Below are 17,170 nucleotides of genomic sequence, written 5' to 3' on the forward strand. Positions count from 1 at the left end.
AAGGCCCTACAATACTCCTCTTTCTGAACTCACCCACCAAGCAAGGTGTCACTGTTGCCCAGACTATAAATTGGATCGCGCCTCAGCGCCGGTCAACAGTCTGTAGCCTGGTCTCGGTCTGTGCGCACCTCCCTAATAAACCAGTGAATCCCTACTCTCTCTCGTCACTTATCCGTTCCTCATCACTATTAGTGCCCTACACTACAATGATTTTGTTTGTATTTTTTTATTTGGATGTATTAAGTTTCTAGTATATATTTTTGGTTTGGACCATAGAGGTGGTTGAACTGAAGCGTTCCATTTTTTGGCCCGTCCCGTTTATTTTTTGTAAAAAAATGACGGAGGGACGGGCATATAGTATGATGCATGCTGTGCGTCCGTTCGTTCGTTCGTCCGTTCGTTCGTTCGTTCGTCCGAGGACTTCCCGAGGTCCGATCTTGACCAAAATTGGTATGCAGCCTCCTTGGGTGACCCTAAGAACCGCCCGGTGGCAGCAAATCCGATCCGAGCCCCGGGAACGCTGCTGCAGGTGCATCATGGTCTACATGGGGTCGAGGAGGATCTCGGCAACGGATGCAGCTAGAAGGGCATGTAGGGGTATTTTTGGAATCGGGGCGACGAGAAAAAACCAATGGTGCCAGTTTCGAGAGAATCGGAGAAGTTCGGACCCGGGTTCAAATCCCAGCGGGGCATTTTTTGAACATTCTTTTTATTCGAGTTTTTGCATTGTTTCTGACGTTTTTGAGGGTGCTGATGACGAAAACGACATTTATTTTAACCCCAGACTCAGGTTTAATTCCCGTCAGGGTCAAACATAGGCGAAATTCGTACGTATCTTACTGTGTGGGACGGGCCAAAGTTGCCGATGTAAATCGCTACTTTTCCTGTTATTTTTATTTATATTTTTTTTTAGGTCTGGTCTTTTTTGTCGAAGAAACTTCACGCGCCAGATGGAATGATAAAATGGGAAAGTGACTGTTCCATGCCGTCCAGGATCATGCTACCGGTTCAACGAAGTATTTTAAGTAACCTAATATAAAGGTAACCCGAAACACCAAAGCTTAAAAACATAAATTTTTAACGGTTTTTTTAGTCAGATGGTCAACCTGACCTAACCTAGATAAAAGGCCTAAAGTGGCACTGCCACCTTGATGTGCCGTCGGATCGAAAGCAAATTGACAATTTTCTTTTTTCGTCTTTCCAGTCCCGTGTACGCGAAGCGCAACAATGGGGGCAGTCAGTCAAACGTTGGGAAACAATACGAAACATCTCTGCACAGTTTGATTGCTCTGAAGGCATTTTCCGAAAGCATCAAGGGAGAACAAACTTACGAAGAAAGCAATTTTGATTGCTTCGATGATCTTTGCTTTAAGTACAACACGCGTGGTGCCACAAATTTAATACTGCTGCAAGCAAAGCATGCCGCCAATCCTGGATCAGAGATCAATCAAGCGAGCCTCTGTACAGAATATGGAGCAAAAAGGAATGGTTTTTCCTTAGTTAAGTACTTCATGGCCTATCTGGAAGTCAAGCGAACAGCACTGAATAGTGGAGAGAAAATAAACCGTGTCGTTTTGTTCACAAATAAAGGATTGGCTGATGGATTAAAGCAGAAGTGTGACCAGCTGCCAAAGGGAATCCTAGAATCTCCTTTCAAAGAGCTTTTCAATTCTTCTAGTTATGACAAGCATCTATTTTACGTCATCAAAAACGTTGACTGGATAGCTTTTGATAGCCAGACGAAAGTGACAGAACGTCATGAGGAACTCGTGCAGTGGTGGAAAGACCGTCACATGGAAATCGACGCTTTAAAAAAGGAGTTCCTAGAAGCACTTATTTTGGCAGTCAATCAGCCAGACGTCGAGGAGCTCAAGAAAATTCAAGAAGAAGTGTTTGCTGGCTTACTATGTTGTAAACAGATGTCTAAAAAAGAAGAGAAATACGTTCGAAAATTTTTTAATGGAATAGTGAAGGACTGGATGGATGAAAGGGGCGAAGAAGTCACAGCATGGACCTTACAAACGACAGAGAAATGTTTCCAAGACGCAAAAGCAGAGCTGAGCGGCGTCAAGATACGAGGCTTTTCTGAGGCGAACAGAAGACAACTGGAAATGGGTGTGAGTGTGACGGTCAACCTCCAGCAACCACGATTCAACTTCCAGCATCCTCAACTCGGAAAGGATTCGCAATACCCGAATGTGTTTGAAACCGAACAGCTCTCAATCAACTCACGTCTCGCCGTTCTGGAAGCCGGACAGAGCGAATACAGGCTTCTGAGAGCCGAAGAGTTGACGGAGGTCCTCTGGGAGAGCCTCGCCACATCAGATGTTGAGATCCTAATAATTGTTCATGAAAAGAATAAGTGCGTCAATGTCACCGTCGAAGACCTACGTCGACGACTGACAAACACCAGTTCGAGGTGGATTGTCTTGACAAACCAGCCAGGAGCTGGTTTTCGCCTTCAGGACATTCAGCCGAAGGATTTGGCAGAAGATGCTTTGAATGAAATACTCAGAAAAACCGTTGAATTTCAAGGAGAGCTCATTAATGTTCAAGACGTTGTTAATGACAATGAGGGCTTAAAGAACATTTTAAACCCTGAGATTATAGAAAAACTAAGTTCCGGCACAGAGATTCACATTGGACAGACCATTCCTTGCCCACCACAACCCTACATTCAACGACACCTCACACAGTGTGCCGACTCTGCAACAGAGACGGACAGAGTTTCAACAAGAGAAACTGCACGTCCGAGTTTCAAGGAAGACGAAGTCATTTTGAAAGCAGTGGAACAGAACAAGCACATCATCGTTAGCGCCCCACCCGGATCTGGCAAGTCGACTCTCATCTCCAGTTTGTGCAGAGGGATCAAGACGCAGCAGCCAGCTTGGTGGGTGGGGATGTGTGACTTGAGGAAGAAGATGACAGCACTCGGCAAGTACAAGGAAGGGAAGAAGGCATTGCGGGAACAAGAGGAAATCCCACCAGGCCTAACGGAGCCGGACTGGATCTTGTTCAGGGATCTGTTTGACGTGGATGAGGTAGAAGCGACGCTGCTCAAAGTAAGACTTAACGGCTATGGCAGGATTGTCCTTTTAGTAGACAGCTACGATGAAACAGCTCACATGTATGGGCGTGACATCGGAGCCTTCCTGAAGTCGCTAAGTGAAATCAAAACGCTGTGCATGTGTGTGGCCACTAGACCACATTTGCTTGAAGAGCTGAAGCTCGTGCTTAATGAGCGCCTAGACTTTGGTCTAGATATGCTCACACGAAATGAACAGGTTGATTTGCTGGCTCAGTTACGACAAAAGAAATCTTCGTCAGAAAAAGCGTTGGAGGACTATAAAAGCGAAGCATCTGAGGTAATAAGGAAACTTCCCTCCCAGTTTCCTGATAACCCGTTGCATTTGTTTATGATTAGCGAGACCTTCGGAACTGAAGGTGGACGCGGTGAAGTAAATGATGTATCACTTTACAGATTGTATCACTGCTTCGTCCAGATGAAGTTCGACTGCCACTGGAGAGAATTAAAATATGATCCTAAAATGGAGGCTGAGAAAAATAACAAAACGATGGAAGACGAACACAAGCAAATCGCAATTAGCTACTTCCTTGGTGAAAATCACGAGTGGTACCACGAAAATTGTGTTGATCTCTTAGCAAGAGTTGTGGAAAAAAATGTTGGCTTAGTTTCTAAGGACAATCGTGGCCGTCCATTATTTGTCCACGAAAGTTTTGCTGAGTATTTTCTTAGCCTGTATCTTTATGACAAACTGAAAGACTCCATTAAGTCAGAGTCGATGACAAACACTTTAACCCAAGTTTTGGCTTCATGTGGGTTGCATCAGATTCGTGTTTTTTTGGATGGTAAGCTCAAAGAGAAGCCGATTTTTCGAGAACGGTTTACTGCAACAATGCTCGACTTGCATTCAACTACGGTCCACCGAAAAAACAACATGTCTTGGAGACTTTGCAAGACAAGAATAAATTTTTTGACAGTACCCACTCATGAATGTCTGCCGGCATTGATGTGTCACATGTGGCAACTTCGACAGTTGCTCTCAACTGACGACCAGGCTCTTTTCCTACTTGATGCCGCGTCTAGTGCTTGCCATTATGGATTGCCCATCTTTGCGAAGCTTGCACTTAGCGAAAGCAACGTCAACGTCAACGTTGCTTCGCAAAATGGTTGCCGAGCACTAGACGTTGCTTGTAACAGTTTGAAGAATGAACCAGAAGAACGAACTGTAGTGCAACTCCTTATCGATGCAGGTTGCGATGTTAACGCGACGAGACATGACGGGAGGACCGCACTCCACATGGCTGCTGCAAATAGCAATCCCGATGTCGTTCAAATGCTCATAAGGAATGAATCCAACGTGAACGCGTGTTCAAACAACGGCTTCACCGCACTTCACTTTGCTTGCGACAAATATTCAGTCGACAAATGGTTCCCCAGTGCGGGGCAGGAAGAGAATGTGGTAAGAGTGCTCCTGGACAACGGGTGCCTCGTGGATGCCGCAGCGCAGCATGGTCTTACAGCGCTTCACTTGGCTGCAAAGAAGTGCAATTATGATTTCGTAAAATTGCTATTACAGAAGAAATGGAACGCAAACGCGTTGACGGATAGCGGTATGACACCGCTGCACCTGGCCGTTCTTCAGGAACACGTTGATGTGAATCAGCAGCTTGAGGTGGTCCAGCTCTTACTGGGAGCAGGATGCAACGCGAAACTGGAGTCAAAGTACGAAGGGACTGCACTAGACATGGCAATCAGAGGAAACAAATTGGAAGTAGTAAAATTGATGATTAAAGGGCTGGACGACGTGCAGGCGTCATCAAAGGACGGTTGGACTGGTCTTCACACTTCCGCTGAGAGTGGTAAACCTGATATAGTGAATTATTTTTTGGAAATAGGATGTGATGTTGACGCGAAGACCAAATACGGCTGTACTCCACTGCAATTGGCTACTCGGAAGGTTCACCTTGGCGTTGTCAAACGACTTTTGGAAAATCACGCTCATAGAATTGACCACCTTGGCCGAACTCCGCTTCACATTGCAGCAGAAGCCAGTAAACTTTCTGTGGTCGAATATTTCTTGAAAAATGGATGGGACGCCAATGCAACGACAAACGAAGGTGAGACTGCTCTCCACTTGGCCGTGACCGGAAAAAGTCTGCACGGTTGGAAGAGCCTTATTGATGTGGTCAAAGCACTCATAGCAAGAGGATGCGATGTCAACGCAGCGACGAAAGATGGGAAAACTGTGCTTCACCTCGCCGCTGAACGCGAAGAACTCGATATTGTGAAACTGCTCTTGGCTGCAAAGTGTGACGTCCATTCAACAACAAACGGCGGCAAAACGGCACTCCACTTGGCCTATGGATTTTGGCGAAGCGAGAGAAGTACTGATTTGATCAAAGTACTCATAGGAAATGGATGTGATGTTAACGTGCCGACAAATGACGGGAAAACTCTGCTTCACATTGCCTCTGACCGTGAGGACCTTGAAGTTGTACGAATGCTCCTGGATGCGAAATGCGATGTTAATGCAGCGATAGAGGACGGCAGCACTGCACTTCACATGGCCATAAAATCTTGGCAAAGCCAGGGACTGGTCAATGCTCTTATAGGAAAGGGATGCGATGTCAAGGCAGCGAAGAACGATGGGACAACTGCGCTTCACCTGGCCGCTGAAAGTGGTAAACTTGACGATGTAAGACTCCTCTTGAATGCGAGATGTGACGTCAACGCAGCAACTGCAAAGGGATGGACTGCACTTCACTTCGCCGAAAGGTGGGGAAAAGTTGATTTGGTGCAAGAACTCGTTGACAGGGGTTGCAATGTCAACGCAGCGACAAATGACGGGAGGACTGCCCTTCACCTTGCGGCTCAGTATGGCCATCTCGACGTGTTAAAACTGCTCGTGGCAAAGCAAGGTGACGTCAACGCAGCGACAAATGTCGGGAGGACTGCCCTTCACCTTGCGGCTCAGTATGGCCATCTCGACGTGGCAAAGCTGCTCGTGGCAGAGCGATGTGACGTCAACGCAGTGACAGAACGGGGCTGGACCCCACTTCGCTTTGACGCAGAGACAGAACGGGGCTGGACCGCACTTCACTATGCCGCGGAACGCGGCCAGCTTGAAATGGCAAAATTAGTTCTGGCAGAGCAATGTGACGTCAACGCGGTGACTGAAAACGGCTGGACTGCACTTCACTTGGCCGCCAATAGCGGCAAACTTGATGTGGTGAAACTGCTCGTGGCAGAACAATGTGACGTCAACGCGGTGACCAATGATCACGAGACTGCGCTTCACTTGGCCGCCAAGTGGCCTGACCTGGAGTTGGTCGCTATCCTTTTGGAAAGGGGATGCGATGCGAACGCAAAGACATACCAAGGCATGACTCCACTTCACACTGCTATTTCGAGGTTCGAACCCCGTGTGCTGAACATCTTGGTGAAACCATTCAACAATGCGCCGTCGGTAGGATCTTTCGCAACATTGCCTGTGGGGAGCCAGGTAGGGCTATATTTTAAAGAAAACGGTTTTGATCAAGCAATAGACATTGAAGAAGGGCAGTCTACAATAACTGCTACTGTGCGTTCTGCTCACCTTCAAGTGGTTAAACTACTCATCAGTGAGGGATGCGACGTTCACTCCAAGACCAACGCAGGGACTACACCACTGCACTTAGCAGTGACATTCGGCAATCTTGCATTGGTCGCACTGCTCCTAGCTGAAGGATGTGACGTGAACGCTGTAACGTACAAAGACCTGACATACTCGTTCGGGAGAATCCAACAAGATTCCTTTACGGCTCTTCACTTTGCATCCAAGAAGGGAAACCCTGGCGCGGCCAAACTTCTCCTAGAAAAGAGATGTCAACGCAACGCCGCAACGAAGGACGGGCAAACTGCGCTTCACTTCGCAACAAGGGCCGGCCATGTAGAAGTGGTCAAAGTGCTCCTGGAACACGGATGCTATGTCGATGCGACCACCAATGACGGGCGTACTGCACTTCACTACGCCGCGTGCTCATTTAGAGAAAACCTTGATATAGTAAAACTACTGCCAGAAAAGGACTGCAACGTAAACATGGTGGATGATGAAGGGTATACAGCTCTTCACCTTGCTGCGAGAAGAAAACTCAACATTCATGCGAAGACAAATGAGGGCATGACTGCACTTCACGGCGCGTCTTGTCATCCTGAAATGTTACAAGTTTTTATCGAATACGGATGTGACGTGAACGCGGTGACAAACGACGGCTGGACTGCTCTCCACTTGTTCACAGAAGGACATGCCCTTACATCTGGTGTGGTACAATTGCTAGCAAGAAATGGATGTAATTTAAACGCAGCTACAGGAGACGGGCGCACTGCACTTCACTTTGCCGTCCGCTGGACCGTGGAAACACTTGATGTTGTGCGAACACTTCTTGACTGTGGCAGCGATGTGAAGGCGAAGACAAACGCTGGAGAAAATGCACTCCACTTTGCCGCTCAGGGTCATGGAAGAACAGCTGATGTTGTAACCCTGCTTTTGGATAGAGGGTGTGAATCAAACGCAGTGACTAATGAAGGTTATACTGCACTTCACTTTGCTGCCCAGTCTTGTTATCCTGAAGTGTTGAAGTTGCTTTTGAAAGCGGGATGTGATTTGGACGCGGCAACAAATGAAGGATATACTGCACTTCACTTTGCTGCCCAGTCTTGTTATCCTGAAGTGTTGAAGTTGCTTTTGAAAGCGGGATGTGATTTGGACGCGGCAACAAATGAAGGATATACCGCACTTCACTTTGCTGCCCAGTCTTGTTATCCTGAAGTGTTCAAGTTGCTTTTGAAAGCGGGATGTGATTTGGACGCGGCAACAAATGAAGGATATACTGCACTTCACTTTGCCGTAAGTTTCCGAGTCAATGTGCTAGCCCTTCTTGACGAGGGATGCAACGTGACTGCGAGGACAAACGCTGGAGAAACTGCACTTCACTTAGCCGCTCGGTTCTTCTACGCCGAAGTTGACGTGATCAACCTGCTTTCAGAAAAGGGGTGTGACGTCAACGCGGTGACAAATGAAGGCTTTACTGCACTTCACTTGGCCGCTCGGTCCTTCTACGCCGAAGTTGACGTGATCAACCTGCTTTCAGAAAAGGGGTGTGACGTTAACGCGGTGACAAATGAAGGCTTTACTGCACTTCACTTGGCCGCTCGGTCCTCTTATGCCAAAGTTGGCGTAATCAAGTTGCTCTTAGAAAAGGGGTGTGACGTGAACGCGGCGACAAATGGAGGTTTCACTGCACTTCACTTGGCCGCTGAGTGGAACAACCTCGAAGTGGTGAAAGTGCTCCTAGCAAAGGGAAGCAACGTGAGTGCCGCAACCAACGACGGACACACTCCACTCCACTTTGCTAGTCTGAGGGGGAACCTTGATGCCGCCACACTGTTAATTACACATGGCTGCAACGTTGACGCAGCTACTGAAGATGGAAAGACTGCACTTCACTTCGCTGCAGAGTGGGGAAACCTTGACTTGGTCAAACTGCTGTTCTCCAACGGATGCAAGGTTGACACGGCGTCAAAAGACGGCTTCACTGCACTGCACTTTGCGGGACTAAGAGGAAATCTTGGCATAGCCAAACTGCTCCGTGAGAAGGGATGTGATATTAAGACACCAATCGACGAAGAAGCACCTCCTCGACCGGACTACCTTTGTTTCAATCCTAATGTGGGGACATTCCTCATTGAAAGGGGGTGCGATGTTAACTTGGCGACAAATGACGGTTGGACGGCACTCCACTTCTTCGCTAAGACGGGTAATGTTGATGTGGTCAAACTGCTGATAAAAAGACGATGCGACTTGAGAGCAATGACAGACACCGGAGAGACTGCTCTTCACTTAGCATCAAAGTGGGGGAAGCTTGATGTGGTCAAAGTGCTCCTTGACAAAGTGCCCTCTGCGAACGAATCTAATTACGACAATCTTACTGCTCTTGACTATGCCATTGCATTTGGCGAAATGGACCAGTGATATTCATCTCTTGCCTTTCACGGAGACAGAGGTTAAAGGTTTCACCGTTCGTGCAAGAAACGCCGTTGAGATCGTTCCCCATTCAAACTCGCCGAGAAGAACGGTTACAAGAAAATTGATCTCAACACTGCCGTTACACTGAATATCATCAGACTACACAGTCACAGTAAAGACAATTAACAGAAGGAATCATCGTTCCAAAATACTACACCAATCCGTTTGGAAGAGAATGGCAATCGTGTCCCAGAAAATCGCATCTGGGAACATCAAGTGAGAGGAATGCATAAAAAGGATGACTTGAAGCAGATGAAGGGTACAGTAACTACTTGAATCATTTTGAAGAGAAACCAAGAACTGATTATGAGCAGCTGCATAAATGGATGATGCACATGGACATTAAAAAAAAGGCATGTCATAACTGTTAAAATGTCTTTAAGAATATTGTGAAGTAAAAACTGTGGTCATATCTTTTTTTTTGTAATTTAGGTTTCAGATGTATCAATTTTTGGTAAAAGTTCCTTTTTATTGGATAAACTTTAACGCTTAGACAGAGAGGCCACACCTGACTTCAGCACCTGAGAGTATCGGGCGAGGGGTCGTCAGCTTGCATATTACTTCGTACACAGGCTCTGTATTACTTCTATATTACTCTTATATTACCGCTAAAAATTCATAAATATTACCGAATAGACTACTTCAAGCCTAGGTAGTATGAAAAATCAGACAAAAAATGGTAATATGGGATGTGTATTACCACATACTGAATTACTGTATTACTTCGTACACGCTCGATAGGAGTTGACGATCCCTCGGTACCAGGTGTCTTGCGTATTTCTACCGATAACACGTTTGTTGAATAAGTACTCTATTGTGAAACCTGATACTGTCGGTTAAGTTAAATAAAATATACCAAAGCGGATCGGAAGAATTACAATGGTTTATTCTGCATGAAACACAAAACTAGACCGACACGCGGCACCTGCTGAGGCCCTACGGAAGACATTCACTATGATCCTTACCCTATAGGTCCCGTGCACATCGGTGAGCAGTGCGGTAGGGGTAGGTTGGGGAAGAAAAGTACAAAACGCGTACTTTGCACTGTACAGAAGTTCCAAATGAGGATTCAACTATTCTGCTCTCGTGAACTTGTAATCCAATGCCTTCCTAATGAAATGGATCACTGTTCATTGATTATAGTTCACCACATTACGTACAATATGCCAAAATGTATGTGATTTCGGAACTCCTCGAAAAGGGTAAGAAAAGTACACCACAGGGAAAGAAAAGTACAACGAAAAGGATTGCGATTTCGAACCAGGAGACCACTAATCTTGGCTCAATACAGGTTTACCCCTAAAGTGGAGAGTTTTCACTTGCCATTAGTTCAAGTTTCGTCAAAATCGGTCAATTGGTTCTGATTCTACATGGACTCATCACAGAAGGTGCAAAAAGCCTTTTCTCAGAGATAAGTGAGTACAGCATTTTTGTACTTTTCTTCCCCATTTTATGTAAATGCGCAATAACTTGTTTATTTCGAGTCTAATTCTATAACTTGTGTTGACATTTTTTGCTTGTCTCGCCTAATCAAATCTATTTCCGTGATCAATTTAATTTTCATCCCGCTTTTAGTTTCTTCGAGGGTGTTTTTTTCTTCCCCAATGGCTGTACTTTTCTTCCCCAGCCGACTGTACTTTTCTTCCCCATTTCAATTTTACACTTATAAAAAATTGTGTTGAAGCCTAAGAGCATCGAACGGCACTGTTTTTCAAAGATGATGGTCTAAGCTATAAGGTGGTACCTTACATTGGACTGTCGGCTGATTCTGCAGGAAGCTGTAATTCAAAGTACAAACATTAAAAAAAAAAAGATTTTCATAGTTATTTTTAATGTTTTTTTTCAAACATGCAGTTTGATTCAAAATATTAATTAAAGAACTGGGCTAAATTTATTTTTTGTCAGCGGGATGACCAATCTTTCGAAAACCACTAACGTGATGGTTCAGTGCAGTTTCAGTTCGGAGATATAACGGGTGTTTTTTTCTTACCCGAGCCTCGAGTGTACTTTTCTTACCCAACCTACCCCTAGCACCTCTGAGAAGAAGACGCTGAAGACTCTGCGTGCTAGACTCTGCGTGCTATGTACACTTCAGCCGAATGTGACCGATGGGAATGAACCCGCCTCTTCCCATGAGCAGATTTCGACAAAAAGAGATGCGTTCATAAATTCTGCGTGAACAGTTAATGAAAACTGAACCTGCTACTGCTCAAAGTTAAAAGATATTTAAATGTCCTTAGAACAATGTTACAATCTCCAATGAAATGGCAATTACTTTCTAGGCTACATCTCGAAAATGGTACGAATTAGGGTGAAAGTTCGAAAATGAGAACTATTAGCCAAGCAACTCAATGCCACCACAGAACACATAACGAAACTTAAAACCAAAAAGAAACAAGAATGCGACGAAAACATGCATAGCTAAAACTATAACAAATCAAAGTAAATTCTTCAAAAGCGACGCGGTCCACTCGTCCCTAGGATGTTTCGAGGAAAACCCGGTCGCAGTGCAGGCACTGCACCTTGACAGCACGCTGCGCGCCGCCTCCGCCAAGGCGCAGCAGGCCGCGAGGGCGTGCCGGGGCTGGCCCAGGACGAGCCGCGTCACGCGGAGGCCGCACGGATGCAGAAACGCGGCGAGGTCGCTGGACCCGCCGGGCCAATGGGTATCCCTCAGCGGGTCTAGGTACTGGGTCATTCCATGCCAACTCGACAGGGCTCGGACCGACACCTTGTCGGAGGCCATCGCCATAGTGGTCGATTGTTGGCCTTATGGTACTATTTGAAGACCCCAACTCAGTTTTTCGAAATCTGCACCGGGCTCCGAACTACGGCCTGATTTAGTTTTTCACATACATGACGACATGGGTGCACTAAAATGCAATTATCTCGGCAACCGTTCGTCGTATCTCAAATCCGAGACCACCGTTGGAAAGAGGAGACAAAACTACACAAAAGAATATTTTTTTGGGCTTTCTTTGAAAAAAATTATTGAAACTTCAAAAAAGGTGTAACTTTTGAAGTGTGATATCTCAAAAACCCATATTTTAAAATCTCTCAAAAAATTCCAAAATCTTCCTTTATTTATCATCTAAAAGAAAAGCTCAACCACCCAAAGTATTATTCTTCGTTTAGGAGAACGAGCGATTCGCGTGGGCCTCTGCAAACCACTTTTTCCCTATTTTCCCCCTTGAGTGGTGCGCCGGCGTGGCTATAGGGCCACCCCTAACACCCTGGCACTGGCGGAGGTGCTGTTCTTCATCGTGGTGTAACCGGTATGTTATACCCCCCTAGAGCTTTTTACCCCCGGTACATCATACCTAGGCATGTTTAACCCCCCGGTAAAATGTGCCTAGGCATGTTTTACCCCCCACCCCTGGGGGTAGGGGGTACAATGTGCCTAGGCATGTTTTACCCCCCGGTAAAATGTGCCTAGGCACGTTTTACCCCCCGGTAATATGTGCCTAGGCATGTTTTACCCCCCCCCCACCCCCACCCTGAGGGTAGGGGGTACAATGTGCCTAGGCATGTTTTACTCCCCCCCCCGGTAAAATGTGCCTAGGCACGTTTTACCCCCCCGGTAAAATGTGCCTGGTTGCTCCGCGTCTCTCGCACTCTGGGCGCTCCTAGTAGGGGAAAGACAGAGCGACGACTCTCGGAATCCGTGACCTGTTTGCCGCAGAGCTGATGTCAACGGGTTTAACAGTCATTTATTGGTCGGATCAGCACTTAAGTTTCGTCTCAGCTGTGTCCCACAGCTCGGTGTTAAAGGGTGAGGGGTAAAACATGCCTAGGCACATTGTACCCCCTTCCATCGAGGATGGGGGGTAAAACATGCCTAGGCGCAGTTTACCGGGGGGGGGGGGGTTAAAACGTGCCTAGGCACATTGTACCGGGGGGTAAAACATACCTAGGCACATTGTACCCCCTACCCTCGAGGGTGGGGTGTAAAACATGCCTAAGCACATTTTACCGGGGGGTAAAACATGCCTAGGCACATTGTACCGGGGGGGTAAAACATGCCTAGGCACATTGTACCCCCTACCTTCAGGGGTGGGGGGGTAAAACATGCCTAGGCACAATTTACCGGGGGGGGGGTAAAACATGCCTAGGCACAGTGTACCGGGGGTAAGGGCAGCCGGGGGGTAAAACATCCCGTCGACACGTGTGTGTGCGGGCTCAGCACGGGCACAGGGTGGGCACAGCACGGGCAGGTACGGGCGCACATCATCCGAAGGCGGGTCGAGACTTCGAACCCACATGTGGGCAAGTATGGGCAGATGCGGGCAGGCTCGGGCACATACTGGCTGATGCGGCTGCATCTGGAGTGCCTTGATGTTTGTGCCCGAGACCCATTCGTGGACGAGCTCGGAAAAGCTAAACACGAGTACTTTGCAAACTGAAGAGGGTATATAGCACACTCTTATTAAAGCATGCTTCTAAGCACACTCTTATTTACAGCATACTTGCCAGGCACACGCTAAAGTAGAGTATTCCTGGCGTGTGCACGCCAATTAAGAGTGTACATTGCAAGTACACTCTACACTAGACAAGGTAGGTTTACGCCAGACCGCGTCTTGTCGTAACAGGCTTCGCGATGTCTCGCTGCCTGTTCCTCCAATCCGCGCCTGGCGTACCTACCGTGGTACACGCCACGCCGTGGTACACGCCAAACACCATAAGAATCGCGCATTTTGTGAAAGAAGCATGAATTTTTGCACACACGTTCTTAAAGATCTAATGAACGATTTTGTCCGTGTTCTTTTTGATTTCGACGGCCCGTTCAACCTGGGCCGTTCAATTTGTACAAATTGAACATTATTTTTTAAATGCGTGTTATTGGAGCTATTTAGTCATGCGAGTCGACTTTTCCGCACAAGTCGATGGTGCTGAACACGAATCAAGGCTCAGACAGGTGATTCGAACACTTTTGAACACTCTTTTTGAACATTTTCGTACATTTCAGTGCATTTTCTTGAAACGCTTCTGGAACGCCGTAAACGTGCTACGAAGCCATTGCATTTCATCTGGAAACTTTCTTCACACCTTACCTAACGTGCATGAACACGCAGGGAACGTTTGGGAGCCCGTTCCGAACGCTGTTTGGAACACCAAGTTGTACAAAATTCAGGTTTTTCGAAATAAATCGTGCTGCACGTCGTTCCAATGGGAAACGGGCACGCTGATGACGAATCTGGACTAAGGAATAGTGATCGTGTACTCTGGAACGAGCTGCACACTGTTCCGTACACTGCATGGAACACCAAATCGAACAAATCCTAGGTTTGTCGGAGTAAATCGTTCTGCACGTCGTTTCAGTGGGAAATGGGCACGCTGATGACGAATCTGGACTCGGAACTAGTGATCGCGTACTCTCGAACGAGCTGCAAACTGTTCTGAACACCAACTGGAACACCGAGTTGAACAAAACGAAGATTTGTCGGAGAGAAGCGTCCTGCACGGCGATTCAATGGGAAACGGGCACGCTGATGAAGAATTTAGACTTGGAAATAGCGTTCGTGTACTCTTGTTTATGGTTTAAGGGTGGACGTTCAACAAACGGCTCTTTCAAGCATGACCCTCTCACTGTTACTAAGTGAGGTTGATGGGCAACACTGGGGGCCCTTAGTCCGCAGGCGCTGCAAACTGTTCCGGACAGCGGCTGGGACACCGAGTGGAACAGAACGTGGACAAATCCAAGCATGGTGTTTCTACTCCAATGACAGTTTCTTTAGTCAAGTGATTCACAGTCAATCTGAATAAGGCAGCCTGATAGGCCGCACGCAAAGAGTGTTGCTGCAAAGCATTTCTGGTCGGTGAAATCGTTGTGAGCCTCCTCACACCATCATACAGGTCTCTCCGAACGGCATTTACGTTGTTGGGCTACTTGGTTTTGGCATCGTAGAGGCGCACAACGAATTTCTCAAGGAGGTGGAACACGTCATCATCCGGGCACTCCATTGGGTGCGAAATCTCAAAGAAAGCATTCCAAGCGTTCCATGAGGTGCGTTTGCCCTTCGTTGCTGTAGGGGCTATATGACACTTCGTGACAACCTGTGAAAGCATGGAAGCCACGCGCAACGGACTTTTCCTCGTCAAGTGCTCTTGCTATGTCATGGGCTGGATAGAATTTTAAATTGGCTCCGGTGCCAAGTTTCCAACACAATGTCTCGATCCCTTGCTCACCCATTTTGAGGTAAAATGACATTGCCAGAACCAGGATGTCTGTGTCCACCACGTATGGACACGTCCTTAAAACCACTCATGATCATGTACAGTATGAAACGTGTAGAATTATTCTTCCATCGGCCTCCTCCACGGCTGCGCACGAAGTGCCAATGAGACAAGACACGACATATGCATTGCTCTTTATCACATGTCCGACATTTGTCAGGACTTTTAACTTCGTTTATGTCGAGTTGTGCTGGACTAGGAGGGACGCCAGAAGGGCGAAAAGTTCCCCCTTCTTTTTGGAATGGTGGAGGAACGTTTGCCAATTTGTAGGGAGAGTGGCTTTAGAAAGAGATATTGTAAAGAAGTAACGCGATAGGGAAAATTAAACTAGATCTTGTATCATCAAACTTCAAGCTTACCAGTTGGTGTTCAGAGCAGTTTGCATCAACCTCACTAAGTAACAGTGAGAGGGTCATGCTTGAAAGAGCCGTTTGTTGAACGTCCACCCTTAAACCTTAAACCAGAGTACACGAACGCTATTTCCAAGTCTAAATTCTTCATCAGCGTGCCCGTTTCCCATTGAATCGCCGTGCAGGACGCTTCTCTCCGACAAATCTTCGTTTTGTTCAACTCGGTGTTCCAGTTGGTGTTCAGAACAGTTTGCAGCTCGTTCGAGAGTACGCGATCACTAGTTCCGAGTCCAGATTCGTCATCAGCGTGCCCATTTCCCACTGAAACGACGTGCAGAACGATTTACTCCGACAAACCTAGGATTTGTTCGATTTGGTGTTCCATGCAGTGTACGGAACAGTGTGCAGCTCGTTCCAGAGTACACGATCACTATTCCTTAGTCCAGATTCGTCATCAGCGTGCCCGTTTCCCATTGGAACGACGTGCAGCACGATTTATTTCGAAAAACCTGAATTTTGTACAACTTGGTGTTCCAAACAGCGTTCGGAACGGGCTCCCAAACGTTCCCTGCGTGTTCATGCACGTTAGGTAAGGTGTGAAGAAAGTTTCCAGATGAAATGCAATGGCTTCGTAGCACGTTTACGGCGTTCCAGAAGCGTTTCAAGAAAATGCACTGAAATGTACGAAAATGTTCAAAAAGAGTGTTCAAAAGTGTTCGAATCACCTGTCTGAGCCTTGATTCGTGTTCAGCACCATCGACTTGTGCGGAAAAGTCGACTCGCATGACTAAATAGCTCCAATAACACGCATTTAAAAAATAATGTTCAATTTGTACAAATTGAACGGCCCAGGTTGAACGGGCCGTCGAAATCAAAAAGAACACGGACAAAATCGTTCATTAGGTCTTTAAGAACGTGTGTGCAAAAATTCATGCTTCTTTCACAAAATGCGCGATTCTTATGGCTACCACGGCCACTTGGCCACTTGGCCTGCAGCGCTAGCCTGCCTTCGGCAGGCAATGGCTTGTCCATCGTCGGTTACTTCTAACTTGATGATAACCCCCCTTCATTCTAGATCCCTTGTAACTTTTTAACTTGTATGGGCTGGGGGGCTCCGCCCTCCAGACCCCCCTTTTTCAAGACAGAAGTGATCTGCCTGCAGAAAACTCGATTTTTCGCCGTTTTTAAGGTGTTTTTCGGCTATAAAAACTGAACCAGTTGAGGTAGGATAGTGAAATTTCGCGTGTGCCGAGCCAAGGACATGCCCAAAAAGTGTGCAAAATCTCACCGAGATCGGCCGAGCCGTTCAGGAGGAGTAGTGCGGACACACACACACACAGACAGACGGACAGACACACAGACAGAAAAAACTTTTCAACCCCACTGAAGTAACAGGCTTCGCTATCGCTCAGCCAATTAGTCCTATCTAAAAGCATGTGCCGAAATCTGTTACAAATCGCCCCACATTCCCTTACATAGCTTCCAGGCGTGCAGCAC

At 46.9% G+C, this 17,170-nt stretch overlaps 1 protein-coding gene across 1 annotated transcript; it reads left to right on the top strand.

Moving 5' to 3' along the window:
• The first annotated feature begins 1,100 nt into the window (after positions 1-1,100).
• On the top strand, positions 1,101-9,960 carry LOC117640113. The gene is made up of 2 exons (XM_034376371.1): positions 1,101-9,050; positions 9,083-9,960. The coding sequence occupies exon 1, from the start codon at positions 1,152-1,154 to the stop codon at positions 9,033-9,035; it is 7,884 nt and encodes a 2,627-aa protein (XP_034232262.1). The 5' UTR covers positions 1,101-1,151; the 3' UTR covers positions 9,036-9,050; positions 9,083-9,960.
• The last annotated feature ends 7,210 nt before the right edge of the window (positions 9,961-17,170 follow it).

Source organism: Thrips palmi, unplaced genomic scaffold, assembly GCF_012932325.1.
Source record: "Thrips palmi isolate BJ-2018 unplaced genomic scaffold, TpBJ-2018v1 HiC_scaffold_12, whole genome shotgun sequence".
Lineage (NCBI taxonomy): Eukaryota > Metazoa > Arthropoda > Insecta > Thysanoptera > Thripidae > Thrips > Thrips palmi.